Here is a 27,552-nt window from a genome sequence, read left to right on the forward strand (position 1 = left end):
TTTAAAAAAAAGACAGAACATTTCATTTATTGTGAGTTACAACAGGCAAATTGCACCGATTTTGTAGAATGGTCCTAAAATTCTTAATGAAATAATACCAAAAAAAAATGGGAGGAAAAAGTCCAAAGTACATGTGCTCAAGCAGAAGAGATGGACACAAAGAGCAAGTGAAAGATGAAGTACAGAATCTGCAAATAGATGAACACGGCATCACAGTCAGACAACACAACTCACAATAACAAGCACTCCCTTACAGATTTCTCTATGTTTCTGTCAAGTCCAACATTGTGTGGCTGCTGTCATCTTCTACACAATCCACCTCCCACGGACACAACCACACACAAATGCACACTTTTGCTTGAAGCTCACATTGTATTTTCTTCATATTATCCACACTTGGTGGGAGAACACGTAAGGACCGGGAAAGGTGGAGGGAAGGGAGTCTTTCCAGTCTTTACTCGAGGAGAAAGTAAAACCACAACACTGTTCTACAACATCCACTTCTTACTCCTTCACAACACTGACTTTAAATGTTTCCCCGATAAAACTGCAGCACACCTCGGGACTTTCAAAGCCCAGTAAAAGGAGTTTTTACCTCAGGCTGCAAGGAGGACATAATGTCTGGGCCTGACACACCCAGGGGCCTGCAACATGGAAATATAGACCCACTTATAACCCACATAATGTCTGGGCCTGACACACAGAAATATAGACCCACTTATAACCCACATAATGTCTGGGCCTGCAACATGGAAATATAGACCCACTTATAACCCACATAATGTCTGGGCCTGACACACCCAGGGGCCTGCAACATGGAAATATAGACCCACTTAAAACCCACATAATGCCTGGGCCTGACACACAGAAATATAGACCCACGTATAACCCACATAATGTCTGGGTCCGACACACCCAGGGGCCTGCAACATGGAAATATAGACCCACTTAAAACCCACATAATGTCTGGGCCTGACACACAGAAATATAGACCCACGTATAACCCACATAATGTCTGGGCCTGACACACCCAGGGGCCTGCAACATGGAAATATAGACCCACTTAAAACCCACATAATGCCTGGGCCTGACACACAGAAATATAGACCCACGTATAACCCACATAATGTCTGGGCCTGACACACCCAGGGGCCTGCAACATGGAAATATAGACCCACTTAAAACCCACATAATGCCTGGGCCTGACACACAGAAATATAGACCCACGTATAACCCACATAATGTCTGGGTCCGACACACCCAGGGGCCTGCAACATGGAAATATAGACCCACTTAAAACCCACATAATGCCTGGGCCTGACACACAGAAATATAGACCCACGTATAACCCACATAATGTCTGGGTCCGACACACCCAGGGGCCTGCAACATGGAAATATAGACCCACTTAAAACCCACATAATGTCTGGGCCTACAACATGGAAATGTAGACCCACTTATAACCCACATAAAGTCTGGGCCTGACACACCCAGGGGCCTGCAACATGGAAATATAGACCCACTTAAAACCCACATAATGTCTGGGCCTGACACACAGAAATATAGACCCACTTAAAACCCACATAATGCCTGGGCCTGACACACAGAAATATAGACCCACGTATAACCCACATAATGTCTGGGCCTGACACACCCAGGGGCCTGCAACATGGAGATATAGACCCACTTAAAACCCACATAATGTCTGGGCCTGACACACCCAGGGGCCTGCAACATGGAGATATAGACCCACGTATAACCCACATAATGTCTGGGCCTGACACACCCAGGGGCCTGCAACATGGAAATATAGACCCACTTATAACCCACATAATGTCTGGGCCTGACACACCCAGGGGCCTGCAACATGGAAATATAGACCCACTTAAAACCCACATAATGTCTGGGCCTGCAACATGGAAATATAGACCCACTTATAACCCACATAATGTCTGGGCCTGACACACCCAGGGGCCTGCAACATGGAAATATAGACCCACTTAAAACCCACATAATGTCTGGGCCTACAACATGGAAATATAGACCCACTTATAACCCACATAAAGTCTGGGCCTGACACACCCAGGGGCCTGCAACATGGAAATATAGACCCACTTAAAACCCACATAATGTCTGGGCCTGACACACAGAAATATAGACCCACGTATAACCCACATAATGTCTGGGTCCGACACACCCAGGGGCCTGCAACATGGAAATATAGACCCACTTAAAACCCACTTAATGTCTGGGCCTGACACACCCAGGGGCCTGCAACATGGAGATATAGACCCACTTATAACCCACATAATGTCTGGGCCTGACACACCCAGGGGCCTGCAACATGGAAATATAGACCCACTTAAAACCCACATAATGTCTGGGCCTACAACATGGAAATATAGACCCACTTATAACCCACATAATGTCTGGGTCCGACACACCCAGGGGCCTGCAACATGGAAATATAGGCCCACTTAAAACCCACATAATGTCTGGGCCTGACACAGAAATATAGACCCACGTATAACCCACATAATGTCTGGGTCCGACACACCCAGGGGCCTGCAACATGGAAATATAGACCCACTTAAAACCCACATAATGTCTGGGCCTGACACACAGAAATATAGACCCACTTATAACCCACATAATGTCTGGGCCTGACACACCCAGGGGCCTGCAACATGGAAATATAGACCCACTTAAAACCCACATAATGTCTGGGCCTACAACATGGAAATATAGACCCACTTATAACCCACATAATGTCTGGGCCTGACACACACAGGGGCCTGCAACATGGAAATATAGACCCACTTAAAACCCACATAATGTCTGGGCCTACAACATGGAAATATAGACCCACTTATAACCCACATAATGTCTGGGCCTGACACACCCAGGGGCCTGCAACATGGAAATATAGACCCACTTAAAACCCACATAATGTCTGGGCCTACAACATGGAAATATAGACCCACTTATAACCCACATAATGTCTGGGTCCGACACACCCAGGGGCCTGCAACATGGAAATATAGACCCACTTAAAACCCACATAATGTCTGGGCCTGACACACAGAAATATAGACCCACTTATAACCCACATAATGTCTGGGCCTGACACACCCAGGGGCCTGCAACATGGAAATACAGACCCACTTAAAACCCACATAATGTCTGGGCCTACAACATGGAAATATAGACCCACTTATAACCCACATAATGTCTGGGCCTGACACACCCAGGGGCCTGCAACATGGAAATATAGACCCACTTAAAACCCACATAATGTCTGGGCCTGACACACCCAGGGGCCTGCAACATGGAAATATAGACCCACTTATAACCCACATAATGTCTGGGCCTGACACACCCAGGGGCCTGCAACATGGAGATATAGACCCACTTATAACCCACATAATGTCTGGGCCTGACACACCCAGGGGCCTGCAACATGGAAATATAGACCCACTTAAAACCCACATAATGTCTGGGCCTACAACATGGAAATATAGACCCACTTATAACCCACATAATGTCTGGGCCTGACACACCCAGGGGCCTGCAACATGGAGATATAGACCCACTTAAAACCCACATAATGTCTGGGCCTGACACACCCAGGGGCCTGCAACATGGAGATATAGACCCACTTATAACCCACATAATGTCTGGGCCTGACACACCCAGGGGCCTGCAACATGGAAATATAGACCCACTTAAAACCCACATAATGTCTGGGCCTACAACATGGAAATATAGACCCACTTATAACCCACATAATGTCTGGGCCTGACACACCCAGGGGCCTGCAACACGGAGATATAGACCCACTTAAAACCCACATAATGTCTGGGCCTACAACATGGAAATATAGACCCACTTAAAACCCACATAATGTCTGGGCCTGACACACCCAGGGGCCTGCAACATGGAGATATAGACCCACTTATAACCCACATAATGTCTGGGCCTGACACACCCAGGGGCCTGCAACATGGAGATATAGACCCACTTAAAACCCACATAATGTCTGGGCCTGACACACCCAGGGGCCTGCAACATGGAGATATAGACCCACTTATAACCCACATAATGTCTGGGCCTGACACACCCAGGGGCCTGCAACATGGAAATATAGACCCACTTAAAACCCACATAATGTCTGGGCCTACAACATGGAAATATAGACCCACTTATAACCCACATAATGTCTGGGCCTGACACACCCAGGGGCCTGCAACATGGAGATATAGACCCACTTATAACCCACATAATGTCTGGGCCTGACACACCCAGGGGCCTGCAACATGGAAATATAGACCCACTTAAAACCCACATAATGTCTGGGCCTACAACATGGAAATATAGACCCACTTATAACCCACATAATGTCTGGGCCTGACACACCCAGGGGCCTGCAACATGGAGATATAGACCCACTTATAACCCACATAATGTCTGGGCCTGACACACCCAGGGGCCTGCAACATGGAGATATAGACCCACTTAAAACCCACATAATGTCTGGGCCTGACACACCCAGGGGCCTGCAACATGGAGATATAGACCCACTTATAACCCACATAATGTCTGGGCCTGACACACCCAGGGGCCTGCAACATGGAAATATAGACCCACTTAAAACCCACATAATGTCTGGGCCTACAACATGGAAATATAGACCCACTTATAACCCACATAATGTCTGGGCCTGACACACCCAGGGGCCTGCAACACGGAGATATAGACCCACTTAAAACCCACATAATGTCTGGGCCTACAACATGGAAATATAGACCCACTTATAACCCACATAATGTCTGGGCCTGACACACCCAGGGGCCTGCAACATGGAGATATAGACCCACTTATAACCCACATAATGTCTGGGCCTGACACACCCAGGGGCCTGCAACATGGAGATATAGACCCACTTAAAACCCACATAATGTCTGGGCCTGACACACCCAGGGGCCTGCAACATGGAGATATAGACCCACTTATAACCCACATAATGTCTGGGCCTGACACACCCAGGGGCCTGCAACATGGAAATATAGACCCACTTAAAACCCACATAATGTCTGGGCCTACAACATGGAAATATAGACCCACTTATAACCCACATAATGTCTGGGCCTGACACACCCAGGGGCCTGCAACACGGAGATATAGACCCACTTAAAACCCACATAATGTCTGGGCCTACAACATGGAAATATAGACCCACTTATAACCCACATAATGTCTGGGCCTGACACACCCAGGGGCCTGCAACATGGAGATATAGACCCACTTAAAACCCACATAATGTCTGGGCCCGACACACCCAGGGGCCTGCAACATGGAGATATAGACCCACTTAAAACCCACATAATGTCTGGGCCCGACACACCCAGGGGCCTGCAACACGGAGATATAGACCTACTTCAACCTGATAACAGACGCAGTAAACACAAAAAGAAGAACAGAGAGAGGAGAGGTTCCTCCGCACAGAGCATAAAAACAAATCATCAGACAAAGATCAACATTTTGGCTAAATATTGATGCTATGATCTCTGGGACGTTTGACAACAAATTAGCACTCCTTGTCCGTGCCTCAAGAGCAGGGCTGGGCAATTTGACTCCTGAGGGCCAAATTTAGAGAAAAAAAAATGTGTGTGTGTCTATATCTCTATATATATATTTATATATACATATACTGTATATATATATATATATATATACATCTCTCTGTATATATACACATACATACATATATATACATACAAACATATGTATATAAATATATGTGTGTGTACATACATAGATATGGATATGTATGTATGTATATATAGGGTACATTATATTGTGTACATGTTGTGTAACCCATACATACATATATACATGTACGTAACAACTACAGACACTTCAATAAAATTCCCTGACGAGCAGGGAAACCTGTGAAACAGGCTTGTATGGATGATATAGCCTCTGTGTTTTTTCCTGACCTAAAACACACATGTATATATACATATATATACGTATATATATATACATATATATATATATATATATATATATATACATATATATATATATATATATATATAAATGAAGAAAGACTCTCAGCACTCTCCATATGTGTGCTTCTAAACCACCTGAGCTTTTGAAGAAACAAAAACCGTCTTATATTCGGGTCAATACTGTGTAGAGTTGACATGAGTTAGTACTGTAATAACGTGTATTTGTGGAAGAACGTGCGCAGTATTGTGTTGCCATTTTTGCTTGAAGATGGATTGTAAATAATGTAAAGTATTGTCCATCCATCCATTTTCTACCACTTGTCCCTTTAGGGGTAAATAATGTCAATAATTCAATATATATACAAACCCCTTTTGCGTGAGTTGGGAAATTGTGTTAGATGTAAATATAAACAGAATACAATGATTTGCAAATCCTTTTCAAGCCATATTCAGTTGAATATGCTACAAAGACAACATATTTGATGTTCAAACTCATAAACTTTAGTTTTTTGCAAATAATTATTAACTTAGAATTTCATGGCTGCAACAGGTGCCAAAGTAGTTGGGAAAGGGCATGTTCACCACTGTGTTACATCACCTTTTCTTTTAACAACACTCAATAAACGTTTGGGAACTGAGGAAACTAATTGTTGAAGCTTTGAAAGTGGAATTCTTTCCCATTCTTGTTTTATGTAGAGCTTCAGTCCTTCAACAGTCCGGGGTCTCCGCTGTCCTATTTTACGCTTCATAATGCGCCACACATTTTCCATTGGAGTCAGGTCTGGACTGCAGACGGGCCAGGAAAGTACCCATACTCTTTGACTACGAAGCCACACTGTTGTAACACATGACTTGGCATTGTCTTGCTGAAATAAGCAGGGGCGTCCATGATAACGTTGCTTGGATGACAACATATGTTGCTCCAAAACCTGCATGGACCCATCCATTTTTTTACCCTTTATTCCCATTTGGTGTCGCGGGGGGCACTGGCACCTATCTCAGCTACAATTGGGCTGAAGGCGGGGTACACCCTGGACAAGTCGCCACCTCATCACAGGGCCAGCACAGATAGACAGACAACATTCACGCACTAGGGACCATTTAGTGTTGCCTTGTATGGACCATTCAGCATTAATGGTGCCTTCACAGATGTGTAAGTTACCCATGCCTTGGGCACTAATACACCCCCATACCATCACACATGCTGACTACAACACACTAATACACCCCCATACCATCACACATGCTGACTACAACACACTAATACACCCCCATACCATCACACATGCTGACTACAACACACTAATACACCCCCATACCATCACACATGCTGACTACAACACACTAATACACCCCCATACCATCACACATGCTGGCTTTAACACTTTGTGCCTAGAACAATACGAATGGTTCTTTTCCTCTTTGTTCTGGAGGACACCAAGTCCTCTGTTTCCAAATATAATTTGAAATGTGGACTCATCAGACCACAGAACACTTTTCCTCTTTGCATCAGTCCATCTTAGATGAGCTCGGGCCCAGCCAAGCCGGTGGTGTTTCTGGATGTTGTTGATAAATGGGTTTGGCTTTGCCTAGTAGAGTTTTAACTTGCACTTACAGATGTAGCAACCAACTGTAGTTACTGACAGTGGTTTATTAAGTGTTCCTGAGCCCATGTGGTGATATCCTTTACACACTGATGTCGGTTTTTGATGCAGTATCGCCTGAGGGATCAAAAGTCTGTAATAACATCGCTTGCGTGCAGTGATTTCTCCAGATTCTCTGAACCTTTTGATGATTTTACGGACCATAGATGGTAAAATCCCTAAATTCCTTGCAATAGCTCGTTGAGAAATGTTGTTCTAAAACTGTTTGACTATTTGCTTACAAAGTGGTGACCCTCACCCCATCCTTGTTTGTGAATGACTTAGCATTTCATGGAAGCTGTTTTTATAGCCAATCATGGCACCCACCTGTTCCCAATTAGCCTGCACACCTGTGGGATGTTCCAAATAAGTGTTTGATGAGCATTCCTCAACTTTATCAGTATTTATTGCCACCTTTCCCAACTTCTTTGTCACGTGTTGCTGGCATCAAATTCCAAAGTTAATGATTATTTGCAAAAAGAAGGTTTATCAGTTTGAACATCAAATATGTTGTCTTTGTAGCATATTCAACTGAATATGGCTTGAAAAGGATTTGCAAATCATTGTATTCTGTTTATATTTACATCCAACACAATTTCCCAACTCATATGGAAACACGGTTTGTACTCAGATGATGAAACCGAGTGATGACTGTATTATGCTGATAGTATATATTTGTACCATGAATTGATGAAGGTGGACCCCGACTTAAAGAAGTTGACAAACTTATTGGGGTGTTAGCATTTAGTGGTCAATTGTAGGGAATATATAATGTATTGTGCCATCTACTAATAAAAGTTGCAGTCCATCAAAAACAAGATGTTGTAATACTTGAGATCCTATTAAGTTCAGGGCAAATAAATAAAAGAAGGTTATGTAAGTTTTGGATGGATATGAAACACCAGTGTTGCTACTTGACTCCACGCGGAACTACAATGGATGGACAGATTTTCACGGGACACTTCTCCTCCTCCCGGGTGACACCCAATCATCAAGTGTGTCGTCCAGCGCCGCCGTCCTACATGGGCTCGTCGTAGTTGTAGGTGGGCGCCGCAGAGTACTGGTTCTGCTGCACGGCTCCCTGGGCGGCGCTCATGGCCGCCTGCTGCACATGAGGGTTCTTCCAGGCCCCCGAGGTCCACTCCTCCTGCGCCTTCCCCAGGCTGCCGCCGCTGCCGCGGTACAGCTTGTGCACCTGCAAGAGAGGGCGGGGCTTGTTGACCTCCACCTGCCTGGGTGTGTGTCGGCGTGTGATGTGTGACCTTGGACAGGGCGATGAAGGACAGCACCGCCACAACGGTGAACATGATGGTCGGGATCAGCATCACCACCGCCGAGCCGATGTTGCTGCTGAAGAAGGTGATGGTCGCCAGCCAGCCGCTGTCACACAACACCTTTTATCTACCATCAACTACTCACTGGCCGCTTACCAGTTACTGCTCTGTTCTACACAATATCTACTGTACTGTGCAATATACTCATACATGTACTGTGCAATATACTCATACCTGTACTGTACTGTGCAATATACTCATACCTGTACTGTGCAATATACTCATACCTGTACTGTGCAATATACTCATACCTGTACTGTGCAATATACTCATACCTGTACTGTACTGTGCAATATACTCATACATGTACTGTGCAATATACTCATACCTGTACTGTACTGTGCAATATACTCATACCTGTACTGTGCAATATACTCATACATGTACTGTGCAATATACCCATACCTGTACTGTACTGTGCAATATACTCATACCTGTACTGTGCAATATACTCATACCTGTACTGTGCAATATACTCATACCTGTACTGTACTGTGCAATATACTCATACATGTACTGTGCAATATACTCATACCTGTACTGTGCAATATACTCATACATGTACTGTGCAATATACTCATACATGTACTGTGCAATATACTCATACATGTACTGTGCAATATACTCAGACATGTACTGTGCAATATACTCATACCTGTACTGTGCAATATACTCATACATGTACTGTGCAATATACTCAGACATGTACTGTGCAATATACTCATACATGTACTGTGCAATATACTCAGACATGTACTGTGCAATATACTCATACATGTACTGTGCAATATACTCAGACATGTACTGTGCAATATACTCATACCTGTACTGTGCAATATACTCATACATGTACTGTGCAATATACTCAGACATGTACTGTGCAATATACTCAGACATGTACTGTGCAATATACTCAGACATGTCTCAATTAATCAATCAGTTAGACCCTTTTAAAATCCACCTGTACTACTATCATAAGTCAACTTAACGACTACCATAACTCAACTGATAGTAGTATCGACGAGATACGCTCCTGTACTTGGTATCATTACAGCGGATGTCAGGTGTAGATCCACCCATGTTGACATTGTGACGCCAGTGATCTATTGTATCCTGCTATGGTGTGTAGGGAAGCAGGTTGAGCTATTCCTCATCATCCAGTGATAATGGTACGTGAAAGAAACATACTTTATTTGTCGCCACGGAGGCGAGGATTAATGATTTAGCCACTAGCTAGCTAACCATGTCTTGAAGCAACTCTTCCTGAGGGCATTATTTCTTCACCTGTATCTTTACTTTTTAGGCCAAAATGCGGCCGTTCTCCCTTTTCTGTCTACACACGGTGTCTGCTTGTAAGTACTCAGTGATAGTGCGCTGCCAAACACGCTCCTCTGCTCGTAAAACCAGCAATGTCACAACGTGACGACGCCGTACTGACATACTTGTTAAAAAAAAGCAGGGTCAGGAGGGACCCTGGACTTTTTCGAGGTGGTATAGTACCGAATATGATTCATTAGTATTGCAGTACTATACTAGTAACGAGGTTGTAGGGTTGCACGGTATCGCAGTACTACAGTAGTACCGAGGTTGTAGGGTTGTACGGTATCGCAGTACGATAGTAGTACCAAGGTTGTAGAGTTGTACTAGTATCGCAGTACTGTAGTACTGCGATACTAGTACAACAATACAGCTGAGGGACAGAAAATGAATACAGTGTCAGCCAGAAGGAATCAACATTTGCTGAACTTTTTGACGAAGATCGTCCGATATTATCGCTAACTTGCGGTTTCAGGACCCGATTAAATGAATTTGAATGAATTTCTTTCAGCCAAGTTGATTTGAGATAAAAGTGTTTTGAGTTAAAAGCTCCGTCACAGAAGCATTTAGAGTAAAAAGCAGAAAAGTCTTTCTCGGAGACTTATTTTCCTCCCATATTTTCGAAGCGTATGCACGGAGACTTCTTTGAAATGGTGGGAAACGGTAACCATGGCGACCATTACTGATTCAGTACCCTTCTGACCCCAAAACCCAGGAGAACTTTCTTTCAGGGCCTTGTTGGATGAAAAGTGGAGCCACTTACCACACCCCCCAACCAGGAATGCCCACGCTCTGGATAATACTGATCACAACCTGAGCCATGAAGACGAAGAAGAAGGCCATGAAGTTGAAGGAGCTGTCGGTCCTGAGGAGAAGAAACATTGGAGGAGTGCACAGGAAGAACTTCCTCAGGAGAACATGTCTTACTTGAAGGCTTTGTAGATCGGCCGGAACCAACACACGTAGGAGCAAGGCGTGAAGAGGATCAGCCACAGGAAGGCCATCCCGAAGTTGGTGGCTCCGCCTCCACCACACATCCACGCCAGGCAGCCAATCAGGTTAACAGCCAGCGTGGCACTGTTCACTGTCACAAAGAAACTACATTCCTGTTCACTGTCACAAAGAAACTACATTCCTGTTCACTGTCACAAAGAAACTACATTCCTGTTCACTGTCACAAAGAAACTACATTCCTGTTCACTGTCACAAAGAAACTACATTCCTGTTCACTGTCACAAAGAAACTACATTCCTGTTCGCTGTCACAAGGAGACTACAATCCTGTTCACTGTCACAAGGAGACTACAATCCTGTTCACTGTCACAAGGAGACTACAATCCTGTTCACTGTCACAAGGAGACTACAATCCTGTTCACTGTCACAAGGAGACTACAATCCTGTTCACTGTCACAAGGAGACTACAATCCTGTTCACTGTCACACGGAGACTACAATCCTGTTCACTGTCACACGGAGACTACAATCCTGTTCACTGTCACACAGAGACTACAATCCTGTTCACTGTCACACAGAGACTACAATCCTGTTCACTGTCACAAGGAGACTACAATCCTGTTCACTGTCACACAGAGACTACAATCCTGTTCACTGTCACACAGAGACTACAATCCTGTTCACTGTCACACGGAGACTACAATCCTGTTCACTGTCACAAGGAGACTACAATCCTGTTCACTGTCACAAGGAGACTACAATCCTGTTCACTGTCACACAGAGACTACAATCCTGTTCACTGTCACAAGGAGACTACAATCCTGTTCACTGTCACAAGGAGACTACAACCCTGTTCACTGTCACAAGGAGACTACAATCCTGTTCACTGTCACACAGAGACTACAATCCTGTTCACTGTCACACGGAGACTACAATCCTGTTCACTGTCACACGGAGACTACAATCCTGTTCACTGTCACAAGGAGACTACAATCTTGTTCACTGTCACACGGAGACTACAATCCTGTTCACTGTCACACGGAGACTACAATCCTGTTCACTGTCACACGGAGACTACAATCCTGTTCACTGTCACACGGAGACTACAATCCTGTTCACTGTCACACGGAGACTACAATCCTGTTCACTGTCACACGGAGACTACAATCCTGTTCACTGTCACACGGAGACTACAATCATGTTCACTGTCACAAGGAGACTACAATCCTGTTCACTGTCACACGGAGACTACAATCCTGTTCACTGTCACACAGAGACTACAATCCTGTTCACTGTCACACGGAGACTACAATCCTGTTCACTGTCACACAGAGACTACAATCCTGTTCACTGTCACAAGGAGACTACAATCCTGTTCACTGTCACAAGGAGACTACAATCCTGTTCACTGTCACACGGAGACTACAATCCTGTTCACTGTCACACAGAGACTACAATCCTGTTCACTGTCACAAGGAGACTACAATCCTGTTCACTGTCACACGGAGACTACAATCCTGTTCACTGTCACAAGGAGACTACAATCCTGTTCACTGTCACAAGGAGACTACAATCCTGTTCACTGTCACAAGGAGACTACAATCCTGTTCACTGTCACACGGAGACTACAATCCTGTTCACTGTCACAAGGAGACTACAATCTTGTTCACTGTCACACGGAGACTACAATCCTGTTCACTGTCACACGGAGACTACAATCCTGTTCACTGTCACACATAGACTAAAATCCTGTTCACTGTCACACAGAGACTACAATCCTGTTCACTGTCACAAGGAGACCACAATCCTGTTCACTGTCACAAGGAGACTACAATCCTGTTCACTGTCACAAGGAGACTACAATCCTGTTCACTGTCACACAGAGACTACAATCCTGTTCACTGTCACAAGGAGACTACAATCCTGTTCACTGTCACAAGGAGACTACAATCCTGTTCACTGTCACACAGAGACTACAATCCTGTTCACTGTCACACGGAGACTACAATCCTGTTCACTGTCACACGGAGACTACAATCCTGTTCACTGTCACACGGAGACTACAATCCTGTTCACTGTCACACGGAGACTACAATCCTGTTCACTGTCACAAGGAGACTACAATCCTGTTCACTGTCACACAGAGACTACAATCCTGTTCACTGTCACACGGAGACTACAATCCTGTTCACTGTCACACGGAGACTGCAATCCTGTTCACTGTCACAAGGAGACTACAATCCTGTTCACTGTCACAAGGAGACTACATTCCTGTTCACTGTCACAAGGAGACTACAATCCTGTTCACTGTCACACGGAGACTACAATCCTGTTCACTGTCACACGGAGACTACAATCCTGTTCACTGTCACAAGGAGACTACAATCCTGTTCACTGTCACACAGAGACTACAATCCTGTTCACTGTCACACAGAGACTACAATCCTGTTCACTGTCACACGGAGACTACAATCCTGTTCACTGTCACACGGAGACTGCAATCCTGTTCACTGTCACAAGGAGACTACAATCCTGTTCACTGTCACAAAGAGACTACATTCCTGTTCACTGTCACAAGGAGACTACAATCCTGTTCACTGTCACACGGAGACTACAATCCTGTTCACTGTCACAAGGAGACTACAATACTGTTCACTGTCACAAGGAGACTACAATCCTGTTCACTGTCACATAGAGACTACAATCCTGTTCACTGTCACACGGAGACTACAATCATGTTCACTGTCACAAGGAGACTACAATCCTGTTCACTGTCACAAGGAGACTACAATCCTGTTCACTGTCACAAGGAGACTACAATACTGTTCACTGTCACAAGGAGACTACAATCCTGTTCACTGTCACATAGAGACTACAATCCTGTTCACTGTCACACGGAGACTACAATCCTGTTCACTGTCACAAGGAGACTACAATCCTGTTCACTGTCACAAGGAGACTACAATCCTGTTCACTGTCACACGGAGACTACAATCCTGTTCACTGTCACACGGAGACTACAATCCTGTTCACTGTCACACGGAGACTACAATCCTGTTCACTGTCACAAGGAGACTACAATCCTGTTCACTGTCACACAGAGACTACAATCCTGTTCACTGTCACACGGAGACTACAATCCTGTTCACTGTCACACGGAGACTGCAATCCTGTTCACTGTCACAAGGAGACTACAATCCTGTTCACTGTCACAAGGAGACTACATTCCTGTTCACTGTCACAAGGAGACTACAATCCTGTTCACTGTCACACGGAGACTACAATCCTGTTCACTGTCACACGGAGACTACAATCCTGTTCACTGTCACAAGGAGACTACAATCCTGTTCACTGTCACACAGAGACTACAATCCTGTTCACTGTCACACAGAGACTACAATCCTGTTCACTGTCACACGGAGACTACAATCCTGTTCACTGTCACACGGAGACTGCAATCCTGTTCACTGTCACAAGGAGACTACAATCCTGTTCACTGTCACAAAGAGACTACATTCCTGTTCACTGTCACAAGGAGACTACAATCCTGTTCACTGTCACACGGAGACTACAATCCTGTTCACTGTCACAAGGAGACTACAATACTGTTCACTGTCACAAGGAGACTACAATCCTGTTCACTGTCACATAGAGACTACAATCCTGTTCACTGTCACACGGAGACTACAATCCTGTTCACTGTCACAAGGAGACTACAATCCTGTTCACTGTCACAAGGAGACTACAATCCTGTTCACTGTCACAAGGAGACTACAATACTGTTCACTGTCACAAGGAGACTACAATCCTGTTCACTGTCACATAGAGACTACAATCCTGTTCACTGTCACACGGAGACTACAATCCTGTTCACTGTCACAAGGAGACTACAATCCTGTTCACTGTCACACAGAGACTACAATCCTGTTCACTGTCACACGGAGCATGCTTTAAAATCATCTCTCAGTCTGTATGACAGCCTTTTAAAAGACGACTGCAGTCCAGTAGGAAACATGTCTAAGTACGGTTCAGTTCATCTTAGAAGATCTCGTCCAAGTAGGTTCGATCAGCTCATGCTCAGATGTTCAAAATTCTGGCAAATTTTCCACCTTAACATAAGTGAATCAAGTGCAAGAAAAAAAACTAACACCTTTGGTAAGAAAGTAAAGAAATAAAGTATTGGGTATTTTATTGACACAATTTGCCTATGAATTTAAATATTTTACTTTTTTTTTCATGAAAAGAGTAAAATAAAACTGTATATTTTACCACTCTTATTTTTACAGAAAAAATGGTAGCTTATCTGCCAGATTTTTACTGTAAAATTTATGGTGTTTTTTTGTAATTATTATTATTTTCAAAACATATTACTGTAAATAGAAATACAGTGCAGCTGTTTCATTTTATTTTGGCAACTCAGCCGCCAGTTTTTTTACCATAATAAAATTTGGTACCATAAAAATCATCAACCGTTGACTTTACAGAAAAAAAGAAAAAACAAAAAAACTGACAGCTCAGCCGACAGAATTTTACTGTAAAAAAACAAACATTGGCCTGAACAAACACAACAAATATAAAAACACAATGGAGTTCAGGGTGCGCATCGTGCACTCAACCAATTGCAAACGCTGCATGGAACTCTAACTAAAAAGATGGTGGTCCTGTTGACTTAAGTCTTTGCATCTTACTATGTTGTTATTTTATCCGTTAAGTGCATCATTTACAATTAAAGTAGGTATGGTGCGTCACTACTGCATTAGCAATTGACTGCCTGCACCTGTGCTGATTGTTGTAGCGGCAGCCAATCCAGAGAGTGCCTGAAGTCAGCAGACACTTAAACAGTGTGATGAGTGACTTGGGTTACAATTGAGTTGCTATTGCGACATCCAGTGGACACATTCAGAACAGCACTTTCTTTCATTGAAAAATTGCAGCTCATTAATGGGTTTTTTTAGACCAGAATTCATCTATTTCTTCTTCTTCTTCTCCAGATTTTGGCGCGCTCTACCTTCCACATTTTTACCTGATTTAAACTGTTTCAACATCAAACTGTTCAACGTATTCAAGAATCGCAAAAATTCCCAGAATTTCAGGTTTTCCAGGCACATTTTTCCCATTCAAATGAATCGGCCATTTTTCAAACTTCCACCATTTTCACATTTTTCAACCGATTTAAAACATTCCACCTTCAGCATATTCCAATCATCCTGGACTTTCAAACTATCATTTTTACAAGTTCCAAGAAATTCCGCGAATTCCCAAAATTCCCGGGTTTCCTAACCCTATTTTCATCCTACTTTGACCGTCCACTATCCAAAAATTCCTGCTGGTCAGGACAAAAAAATCAAGTTGGTTTAGGAACTTAAAAAATCCCCGGTTTTCCCAAAATTCCGTAACACCATTTTTCCATGAAAAAACTGTTAATAATTCAACATTTCTACACCGATTTAAACAATTCCAACACCAATCAATTCAGCTCATTCGGGACATTCATGTTTCTAGCATTGATTGATTTTTAATCCTGCTTTTCCCTAAATTACCAAATTTCCAGGAAGTTCCCGTTGAACTGAATGGGACGTTTTTATAAGTTGCACATTTCCCGCGTTTTTCAACCTCTTCAAAACATTCCAACATCAACACATTCCACTCATCCTGGACCATCAAACCAACACTTTCCCAACTTCCAAAACAAATTCCCGTTTTCCTGGAAATTCTAATTCTTCAAGGACATTCTGTCAGTATTTCAGTTCAACTTCAGCATTCACACGCAATTCCTTCATCAAGTCGCATTGAGCAAACCCTTCTTGTGGGCATTGGGCCGGCATCCAGCTGTTTGTGGGCCGGCATCCAGCTGTTTGTGGGCCGGCATCCAGCTGTTTGTGGGCCGGGATCCAGCTGTTTGTGGGCCGGCATCCAGCTGTTTGTGGACCGGGATCCAGCTGTTTGTGGGCCGGCATCCAGCTATTTGTGGGCCGGCATCCAGCTGTTTGTGGGCAGGGATCCAGCTGTTTGTGGGCAGGGATCCAGCTGTTTGTGGGCCGGCATCCAGCTGTTTGTGGGCAGGGATCCAGCTGTTTGTGGGCAAAGATCCAGCTGTTTGTGGGAAGGGATCCAGCTGTTTGTGGGCCGGGATCCAGCTGTTTGTGGGCCGGCATCCAGCTGTTTGTGGGCCGGGATCCAGCTGTTTGTGGGCCGGCATCCAGCTGTTTGTGGGCCGGCATCCAGCTGTTTGTGGGCAGGGATCCAGCTGTTTGTGGGCAGGGATCCAGCTGTTTATGGGCCGGCATCCAGCTGTTTGTGGGCAGGGATCCAGCGGTTTGTGGGCCGGCATCCAGCTGTTTGTGGGCCGGGATCCAGCGGTTTGTGGGCCGGCATCCAGCGGTTTGTGGGCCGGCATCCAGCTGTTTGTGGGCCGGCATCCAGCTGTTTGTGGGCCGGCATCCAGCTGTTTGTGGGCCGGGATCCAGCTGTTTGTGGGCCGGCATCCAGCTGTTTGTGGGCCGGCATCCAGCTGTTTGTGGGCCGGCATCCAGCTGTTTGTGGGCCGGCATCCAGCTGTTTGTGGGCCGGCATCCAGCTGTTTGTGGGCAGGGATCCAGCTGTTTGTGGGCAGGGATCCAGCTGTTTGTGGGCCGGCATCCAGCTGTTTGTGGGCCGGCATCCAGCTGTTTGTGGGCAGGGATCCAGCTGTTTGTGGGAAGGGATCCAGCTGTTTGTGGGAAGGGATCCAGCTGTTTGTGGGCCGGGATCCAGCTGTTTGTGGGCCGGCATCCAGCTGTTTGTGGGCCGGCATCCAGCTGTTTGTGGGCCGGGATCCAGCTGTTTGTGGGCAGGGATCCAGCTGTTTGTGGCCAGGGATCCAGCTGTTTGTGGGCAGGGATCCAGCTGTTTGTGGGCCGGGATCCAGCTGTTTGTGGGCCGGGATCCAGCTGTTTGTGGGCCGGGATCCAGCTGTTTGTGGGCCGGCATCCAGCTGTTTGTGGGCCGGGATCCAGCTGTTTGTGGGCCGGCATCCAGCTGTTTGTGGGCCGGCATCCAGCTGTTTGTGGGCCGGGATCCAGCTGTTTGTGGGCCGGCATCCAGTTGTTTGTGGGCCGGCATCCAGCTCTTTGTGGGCCGGGATCCAGCTGTTTGTGGGCAGGGATCCAGCGGTTTGTGGGCCGGCATCCAGCTGTTTGTGGGCCGGGATCCAGCTGTTTGTGGGCCGGCATCCAGCGGTTTGTGGGCCGGCATCCAGCGGTTTGTGGGCCGGCATCCAGCTGTTTGTGGGCCGGCATCCAGCTGTTTGTGGGCAGGGATCCAGCTGTTTGTGGGCAGGGATCCAGCTGTTTGTGGGCCGGCATCCAGCTGTTTGTGGGCCGGCATCCAGCTGTTTGTGGGCCGGCATCCAGCTGTTTGTGGGCAGGGATCCAGCTGTTTGTGGGCAGGGATCCAGCTGTTTGTGGGAAGGGATCCAGCTGTTTGTGGGCCGGGATCCAGCTGTTTGTGGGCCGGCATCCAGCTGTTTGTGGGCCGGGATCCAGCTGTTTGTGGGCCGGCATCCAGCTGTTTGTGGGCCGGCATCCAGCTGTTTGTGGGCAGGGATCCAGCTGTTTGTGGGCAGGGATCCAGCTGTTTGTGGGCCGGCATCCAGCTGTTTGTGGCCCGGCATCCAGCTGTTTGTGGGCCGGGATCCAGCTGTTTGTGGGCAGGGATCCAGCGGTTTGTGGGCTGGCATCCAGCTGTTTGTGGGCCGGGATCCAGCTGTTTGTGGGCCGGCATCCAGCGGTTTGTGGGCCGGCATCCAGCGGTTTGTGGGCCGGCATCCAGCTGCTTGTGGGCCGGCATCCAGCTGCTTGTGGGCCGGCATCCAGCTGTTTGTGGGCCGGGATCCAGCTGTTTGTGGGCCGGCATCCAGCTGTTTGTGGGCCGGCATCCAGCTGTTTGTGGGCCGGGATCCAGCTGTTTGTGGGCCGGCATCCAGCTGTTTGTGGGCTGGTATCCAGCTGTTTGTGGGCCGGGATCCAGCTGTTTGTGGGCCGGCATCCAGCTGTTTGTGGGCAGGGATCCAGCTGTTTGTGGGCAGGGATCCAGCTGTTTGTGGGAAGGGATCCAGCTGTTTGTGGGCCGGGATCCAGCTGTTTGTGGGCCGGCATCCAGCTGTTTGTGGGCCGGGATCCAGCTGTTTGTGGGCCGGCATCCAGCTGTTTGTGGGCCGGCATCCAGCTGTTTGTGGGCAGGGATCCAGCTGTTTGTGGGCAGGGATCCAGCTGTTTGTGGGCCGGCATCCAGCTGTTTGTGGCCCGGCATCCAGCTGTTTGTGGGCCGGGATCCAGCTGTTTGTGGGCAGGGATCCAGCGGTTTGTGGGCTGGCATCCAGCTGTTTGTGGGCCGGGATCCAGCTGTTTGTGGGCCGGCATCCAGCGGTTTGTGGGCCGGCATCCAGCGGTTTGTGGGCCGGCATCCAGCTGCTTGTGGGCCGGCATCCAGCTGTTTGTGGGCCGGCATCCAGCTGTTTGTGGGCCGGGATCCAGCTGTTTGTGGGCCGGCATCCAGCTGTTTGTGGGCCGGCATCCAGCTGTTTGTGGGCCGGGATCCAGCTGTTTGTGGGCCGGCATCCAGCTGTTTGTGGGCTGGTATCCAGCTGTTTGTGGGCCGGGATCCAGCTGTTTGTGGGCCGGCATCCAGTTGTTTGTGGGCCGGCATCCAGCTGTTTGTGGGCCGGGATCCAGCTGTTTGTGGGCAGGGATCCAGCGGTTTGTGGGCTGGCATCCAGCTGTTTGTGGGCCGGGATCCAGCTGTTTGTGGGCCGGCATCCAGCGGTTTGTGGGCCGGCATCCAGCGGTTTGTGGGCCGGCATCCAGCTGTTTGTGGGCCGGGATCCAGCTGTTTGTGGGCCGGCATCCAGCTGTTTGTGGGCAGGGATCCAGCTGTTTGTGGGCAGGGATCCAGCTGTTTGTGGGCCGGCATCCAGCTGTTTGTGGGCCGGGATCCAGCTGTTTGTGGGCCGGCATCCAGCTGTTTGTGGGCCGGGATCCAGCTGTTTGTGGGCCGGCATCCAGCTGTTTGTGGGCCGGCATCCAGCTGTTTGTGGGCAGGGATCCAGCTGTTTGTGGGCAGGGATCCAGCTGTTTGTGGGCCGGCATCCAGCTGTTTGTGGCCCGGCATCCAGCTGTTTGTGGGCCGGGATCCAGCTGTTTGTGGGCAGGGATCCAGCGGTTTGTGGGCTGGCATCCAGCTGTTTGTGGGCCGGGATCCAGCTGTTTGTGGGCCGGCATCCAGCGGTTTGTGGGCCGGCATCCAGCGGTTTGTGGGCCGGCATCCAGCTGCTTGTGGGCCGGCATCCAGCTGTTTGTGGGCCGGCATCCAGCTGTTTGTGGGCCGGGATCCAGCTGTTTGTGGGCCGGCATCCAGCTGTTTGTGGGCCGGCATCCAGCTGTTTGTGGGCCGGGATCCAGCTGTTTGTGGGCCGGCATCCAGCTGTTTGTGGGCTGGTATCCAGCTGTTTGTGGGCCGGGATCCAGCTGTTTGTGGGCCGGCATCCAGTTGTTTGTGGGCCGGCATCCAGCTGTTTGTGGGCCGGGATCCAGCTGTTTGTGGGCAGGGATCCAGCGGTTTGTGGGCTGGCATCCAGCTGTTTGTGGGCCGGGATCCAGCTGTTTGTGGGCCGGCATCCAGCGGTTTGTGGGCCGGCATCCAGCGGTTTGTGGGCCGGCATCCAGCTGTTTGTGGGCCGGGATCCAGCTGTTTGTGGGCCGGCATCCAGCTGTTTGTGGGCAGGGATCCAGCTGTTTGTGGGCAGGGATCCAGCTGTTTGTGGGCCGGCATCCAGCTGTTTGTGGGCAGGGATCCAGCTGTTTGTGGGCCGGGATCCAGCTGTTTGTGGGCCGGCATCCAGCTGTTTGTGGGCCGGGATCCAGCTGTTTGTGGGCCGGCATCCAGCTGTTTGTGGGCCGGGATCCAGCTGTTTGTGGGCAGGGATCCAGCTGTTTGTGGGCCGGCATCCAGCTGTTTGTGGGCCGGCATCCAGCTGTTTGTGGGCAGGGATCCAGCTGTTTGTGGGAAGGGATCCAGCTGTTTGTGGGCCGGGATCCAGCTGTTTGTGGGCCGGCATCCAGCTGTTTGTGGGCAGGGATCCAGCTGTTTGTGGGCAGGGATCCAGCTGTTTGTGGGCCGGCATCCAGCTGTTTGTGGGCCGGCATCCAGCTGTTTGTGGGCCGGCATCCAGCTGTTTGTGAGCCGGCATCCAGCTGTTTGTGGGCCGGCATCCAGCTGTTTGTGGGCAGGGATCCAGCTGTTTGTGGGCAGGGATCCAGCTGTTTGTGGGCCGGCATCCAGCTGTTTGTGGGCCGGCATCCAGCTGTTTGTGGGCCGGCATCCAGCTGTTTGTGGGCCGGGATCCAGCTGTTTGTGGGCCGGGATCCAGCTGTTTGTGGGCCGTGTCCGCAGGTTTTCCACCCCTGCTTTCTGCTGTAAAGTTGTGGTGAGTTTGGAACATCCTACAAGGAAGGAGCGCTTCATTTGCTCACCTTGACCCTCCAACAGTTCAGTATGGGTAATCTTGCCTCTTTTGAGCGTTTTTTTCTTGTTCTTTTTTTCAAATTAGTTATCGGAGGGTTTTTTTGAAGTTACTGGATCATTGGTGTGGCGTCATCATTCCCGATGTTGATGTTTACAAGATATAACTCAATAACAAATGGAAGTAGGTGAGGCAATTCTGTCAGGACTGGCGTGCGAGGGCTTCAACGCTGGAGTTGAAGTCAAATGGAGTTGGAATGCTTTGAATGTTGAATAGTTTGAATTTCCAGGAAGAACAGAATTTGGTTTGGAACTTGGGAAAGTGATAGTTTGAATGTCCAGGATGAGCTGAAGGTGGAATGGTTTGAATCAGATGAAAAATGTGGGAATTTTAGAACTTTGAAAAATGTCCCATTCATTTCAATGGAAATTTGGGAATTTCGGGAAAAGCAGGAATTTTTCCGAAAATGCTAAAAGACTTGAATGTTCTGAAGGAGCTGAAATGGTTGGTGTTGGAATTTTTTTCAAAAGGGTCAAGAAATGTTGAAGTAGTAACATTTTTAATTGAGAAATGGTACTGCCAAATTCCTGGAATTTCAGGAAAACCGTGGATTTTTCCAGTTAAAAAAAACAACTTTGTTTATTGTCCTGATTAAGAGGAACAGTTGGAGTGGATTAAAAACCTGGGAGGAGAAGTCGCCAGAAAAAAGGGTTTGAAAAGAAGGGAATTTCTGGATTTTTTTGGAACAAGGAATGGTTTGAATGTGCAGAGAGAGTGGAATATGTTGAAGGTGGAATGTAGAAGTAGTCTTTTTATTCCACACCCAGGGGGATCCCTTTCACAGACAAAGAAACCAAACATCGATAAAAAACACAAATCAAAGAAATACAAGCAGGTGTGCTTTGAATCTTTGGAAAATGTGGAAATGGTGGAAAAATGGCCAATTATTTTTGAATGGGGAACATTTCCCTGAAAACTGGGAATTCTTGGAAATGTGGGAATCGTTTTAAATTGTTGAAGTGGAGCACAATTCCTGAACAGGCTGAATATTTTGGAGTTGGAACAGTTTGAATCAGATGAAAAATGTGGAACTTTGAAAAATGTCCCGTTCATTTCAATGGAAATTTGGGAATTTCGGGAAAAGCGGGATTTTTTTCAGAAAATGCTAAAGGACTTGAATGTTCTGAAGGAGTAGAATCGGTTGGCATTGGAATTTTTTCAAAACATTGCAGAAATGTTGAAGTAGTAACATTTTTAATTTAGAAATGCTAACACGGAAATGGTGGAAAATGGCCAATTCATTTTAGATGGAAAAAACGTCCCAGGAAACCTGGAATTCTGGGAAATCTGGGAATTTGTCAAAAGAAAGCCTGCGATTCCCGAATAAGTTGAACAGTTTGATGTTGGAACAGTTTGAATGGGGTGAAAAATGTGGAAGGCAGAGCACGGCAAAAACTGGAGGAGAAGCAGAAGAAGAAGAAGAAATTGATGAATTTTGATGTAGAAAAGCCGACATGTGGTTGATTGTAGTGTTCAGAGGAACATGAAGCAGGTCCAGAACCACAGTCGGACCAGTGAGTCTGCTATTGCAGAACATGAAGCGGGTCCAGAACCACAGTCGGACCAGTCAGTCTGCTATTGCAGAACATGAAGCGGGTCCAGAACCACAGTCGGACCGGTCAGTCTGCTATTGCAGCACATGAAGCGGGTCCAGAACCACAGTCGGACCGGTCAGTCTGCTTTTGCAGAACATGAAGCTGGTCCAGAACCACAGTCGGACCAGTCAGTCTGGTATTGCAGCACATGAAGCGGGTCCAGAACCACAGTCGGACCGGTCAGTCTGCTATTGCAGAACATGAAGCGGGTCCAGAACCACAGTCGGACCGGTCAGTCTGCTTTTGCAGCACATGAAGCGGGTCCAGAACCACAGTCGGACCGGTCAGTCTGGTATTGCAGCACATGAAGCGGGTCCAGAACCACAGTCGGACCGGTCAGTCTGCTATTGCAGCACATGAAGCGGGTCCAGAACCACAGTCGGACCGGTCAGTCTGCTATTGCAGCACATGAAGCGGGTCCAGAACCACAGTCGGACCGGTCAGTCTGCTATTGCAGCACATGAAGCGGGTCCAGAACCACAGTCGGACCAGTCAGTCTGCTATTGCAGCACATGAAGCGGGTCCAGAACCACAGTCGGACCGGTCAGTCTGCTATGTTTGCTGCACAAGAAAGGCGGCCTGCTGAGGACACAACAGCACAGCAAGACTCACAGATCCACAAGTAGTAGATGCGCTTGCACATAGAGCGGCGCTGGTCTGGGATCTCGTTGAAGTCCTGGTAGAAGCAAGGCCTGAGGGGGAAGAATCCAGGCAGCGGAGGGAAGTTGTTTTCTAGATGACAAAGACACAAATGATTAAGGAACCAAATCAAGACCGAGCGCCAGCGTGGTAAATATGTCCAAGGTTACCTGCCATGATGAGAGACTTAGATTGTCTTTCCCTTTCAGAAAAAGTTGCAGGACCCTTCGGCCTAAAAACTGCAAAACAAGAAAGAACAGTTTGAATGGCTTTCTTGTAACACAGTTTCTATTTTCATGAGCTGTCATGTCACTGCATCCACTTACAAAACCCACAACCCGTGAAGTGGACACTTTGTGTAAATCTGAAATGAAAAGAGAATACAAGGATCTGCAAATCCTTTTCAACTTTTATCCAAATGAATAGACTGCAAAGATATTTAAAGTTCACACTGGAAAACTTCATTTTTTCTGCAAGTAATCATTACCTTAGAATTTAATGGCAGCAGCACATTGCAAAAAAGTTGTCACAGGGGCATTTTTACCAGTGTATTACATGGCCTTTCCTTTTAACAACACTCAGTAAAGGTTTGGGAACTAAGGAGACACATTTTTGAAACTTTTCAGGTGGAATTCTTTCCCATTCTTGCTTGATGTACAGCTTAAGTTGTTCAACAGTCCGGGGTCTCTGTTGTGCTATTTTAGACTTCATAATGTGTCACACATTTTCAATGGGAGACAGGTGTGGACTACAGGCAGGCCAGTCTTTACTATGAAGCTCTTTTACTTGTCTTGCTGAAATAAGCAGGGGCGTCCATGATAACATTGCTTGGATGACAACATATGTGCCTCCAAAACCTGTATGTACCTTTCAGCATTAATGGTGCCTTCACAGATGTGTAAGTTACCTATGCCTTGGGCACTAATACACCCCCATACCATCACACATGCTGGCTTTTACACTTTGCGCCTAGAACAATCCGGATGGTTATTTTCCTATTCGTTCCAGATGAAACAGTATCCACATTTTCCAAAAACAATTTGAAATGTGGACTCGTCAGACCACAGAACACTTTTCCACTTTGCATCAGTCCGTCTTAGATGAGCTCAGGCCCTGGGTGTTGTTGATAAATGGGTTTGGCTTTGCATAGTAGAGTTTTAACTTGCACTTACAGATGTAGCGACCAACTGTAGTTACTGACAGTGGTTTTCTGAAGTGTTCCTGAGCCATTGTGGTGACATCCTTTACACACTGATGTTGTTTTTGATGCAGTACCGCCTCAGGGATCCAAGTCGTTAGCATTCAATTTTGGTTTCCTGTATCCAGATTCTTTGAACATTTTGATGATATTACGAAGCGTAAAGGAATCATTTTTGGTGATTTAAGCCCCGATTCTAACCCTTGATGCTGAGTGCCAAGCAGGGAGGTAATGGCTCCCATTTTTATAGTCTTTGCTATGACTTGGCTGGGATTTGAACTCCCAACCTACCCATCTCAGGGCGGACACTCTAACCACTAGGCCACTGTGATGGTATGGGAGTGTGTGGGTAACTTATACATCTGTGAAGGCACCATTAATGCTGAAAGGTACATACAGCTTTTGGAGCAAAATATGTTGACATCATGGACGCCCCTGCTTATTTCAGCAAGACAATGCCAAGCCACTTGTTACAACAGCGTGGCTTCGTAGTAAAAGAGTGCTGGTACTAGACTGGCCTGCCTGTAGTCCAGACCTGTCTCCCATGGAAAATGTGTGGCACATTATGAAGTCTAAAATAGCAGAAGGGAGACGTCGGACTGTTGAAATGTGTCTCCTCAGTTCCCAAACGTTAACTGGGTGTTGTTAAAAGGACAGGCCATGTAACACACTGGTAAAAAGGCCCCTGTGACAACATATTTTGCAATGTGCTGCTGCCATTACATTTTAAGTTAATGATTATTTGCAACAAAAAAAAAGGACTTTCTCAGTGCTAACATGAAATATCTTGTCTTTGCAGAATATTCAATTGAATATAAGTCGGAAAGGATTTGCAAATCATTGTATTCTGTTTTTATTTATCATTTACACAACGTGACAACTGCTTTGGGGTTTTCTATAATAATAATAATAATAATAAATCCTTTTATTGGTTCAGATGACGAATATAAGCATGCAGAATGGAGACAGATGGCGGCAGTGCGGCCTTGTTGATTGGAGCCGCAACAAGGGCGGCACATCCTGACATCAATTATATTGTGCAGCTTTTTAAACACTGACATTAATTATATTGTGCGGCTTTTTAAACGCTGACATTAATTATATTGTGCAGCTTTTTAAACACTCGCAGAAACGCGACATTCAAGCATGATTTACGTCACGTGACCGTTTTAGAGGACACATCCCAGTGCCCGACATTATCACGCCTCTCCGATTGAAGCTACGATGCTCCTTTTCGCGCGTCGTGTGGCCAAATGTGTTGTTTTTCCTGGGGTGCGGGCTTTGGTGACTGCGGTGGCACGCCGAGCATCTCGCATCCTTCAGCCGTCACGTCACGGCACGTCACGGCTCCATCGGCCTTGGAGGCCGGTCTGCTTGCACAGGGCGGATGAATGAAAAGGCGCGAATGAAGACATCTTACCTGGCGTGTCGTGCGTGGCTAAAAAGCGGCGGATTGTTCAAAAAAGCATTTTGGAGATGAATCTTCATGGAACGGGGAGAGAGAGAGAGGAAGAGTTGCAGCGTCGCTCTTCAATGATGGCTTCGGGGAGGAAGAGGCGGTCACGTGACGGAGGGGCTCTTTTTCTGTGGATGGGTTTGGACTCGAGTGGGCGGAGCTACGGGACACTGGATTTGCTGCTGGACGGAATCAGCCAATCACGAGCCAGGATGCTCAACTGCTGGCGATGGTTACACAATCCAATCGGACTGAACGCTAGTCGGTGACGTCACTGCCATGGCCAGCAAATCTTTGTCCAAGCTAGCTAGCAAGCTCACTTATTTTTTTTATTTTTTTTTTATTTATAAATGTCAAACTTTACAAACAAACAGACGAAAAACAATAAACAAAATATGTACAAAAACAGTACATAACAGTACAAAATTTAAAGAAAAACAGTGTCAGGGGGTTTTAAATTCAAAGTAACTAAACTACAATACTAATATATATATATATATATATATATATATATATGAACAGCTCACTCAATTTCAGTAAATGACTTAAATTTGGATGATTGATTGATTGAAAATTTTATTAGTAGATTCAATCAATCAATCAATGTTTATTTATATAGCCCCAAATCACAAATGTCTCAAAGGACTGCACAAATCATTACGACTACAACATCCTCGGAAGAACCCACAAAAGGGCAAGGAAAACTCACACCCAGTGGGCAGGGAGAATTCACATTCAGTGGGACGCCAGTGACAATGCTGACTATGAGAAACCTTGGAGAGGACCTCAGATGTGGGCAACCCCCCCCCCTCTAGGGGACCGAAAGCAATGGATGTCGAGCGGGTC

At 46.8% G+C, this 27,552-nt stretch overlaps 1 protein-coding gene across 1 annotated transcript; it reads right to left on the reverse strand.

Annotated features, from left to right (window-relative positions):
* Positions 1-26,827, reverse strand: LOC133563662 (secretory carrier-associated membrane protein 5). The gene is made up of 7 exons (XM_061917926.1): positions 26,671-26,827; positions 24,223-24,291; positions 24,026-24,145; positions 11,236-11,392; positions 11,072-11,173; positions 8,920-9,037; positions 1-8,852 (listed from the first exon to the last, which is right to left on the reverse strand). Exons 2-7 carry the CDS (start codon positions 24,227-24,229, stop codon positions 8,676-8,678), a joined length of 681 nt encoding a protein of 226 aa, XP_061773910.1. The 5' UTR covers positions 24,230-24,291; positions 26,671-26,827; the 3' UTR covers positions 1-8,675.
* Positions 26,828-27,552: the final 725 nt, after the last annotated feature.

This window comes from Nerophis ophidion, linkage group LG12, assembly GCF_033978795.1.
Source record: "Nerophis ophidion isolate RoL-2023_Sa linkage group LG12, RoL_Noph_v1.0, whole genome shotgun sequence".
NCBI lineage: Eukaryota > Metazoa > Chordata > Actinopteri > Syngnathiformes > Syngnathidae > Nerophis > Nerophis ophidion.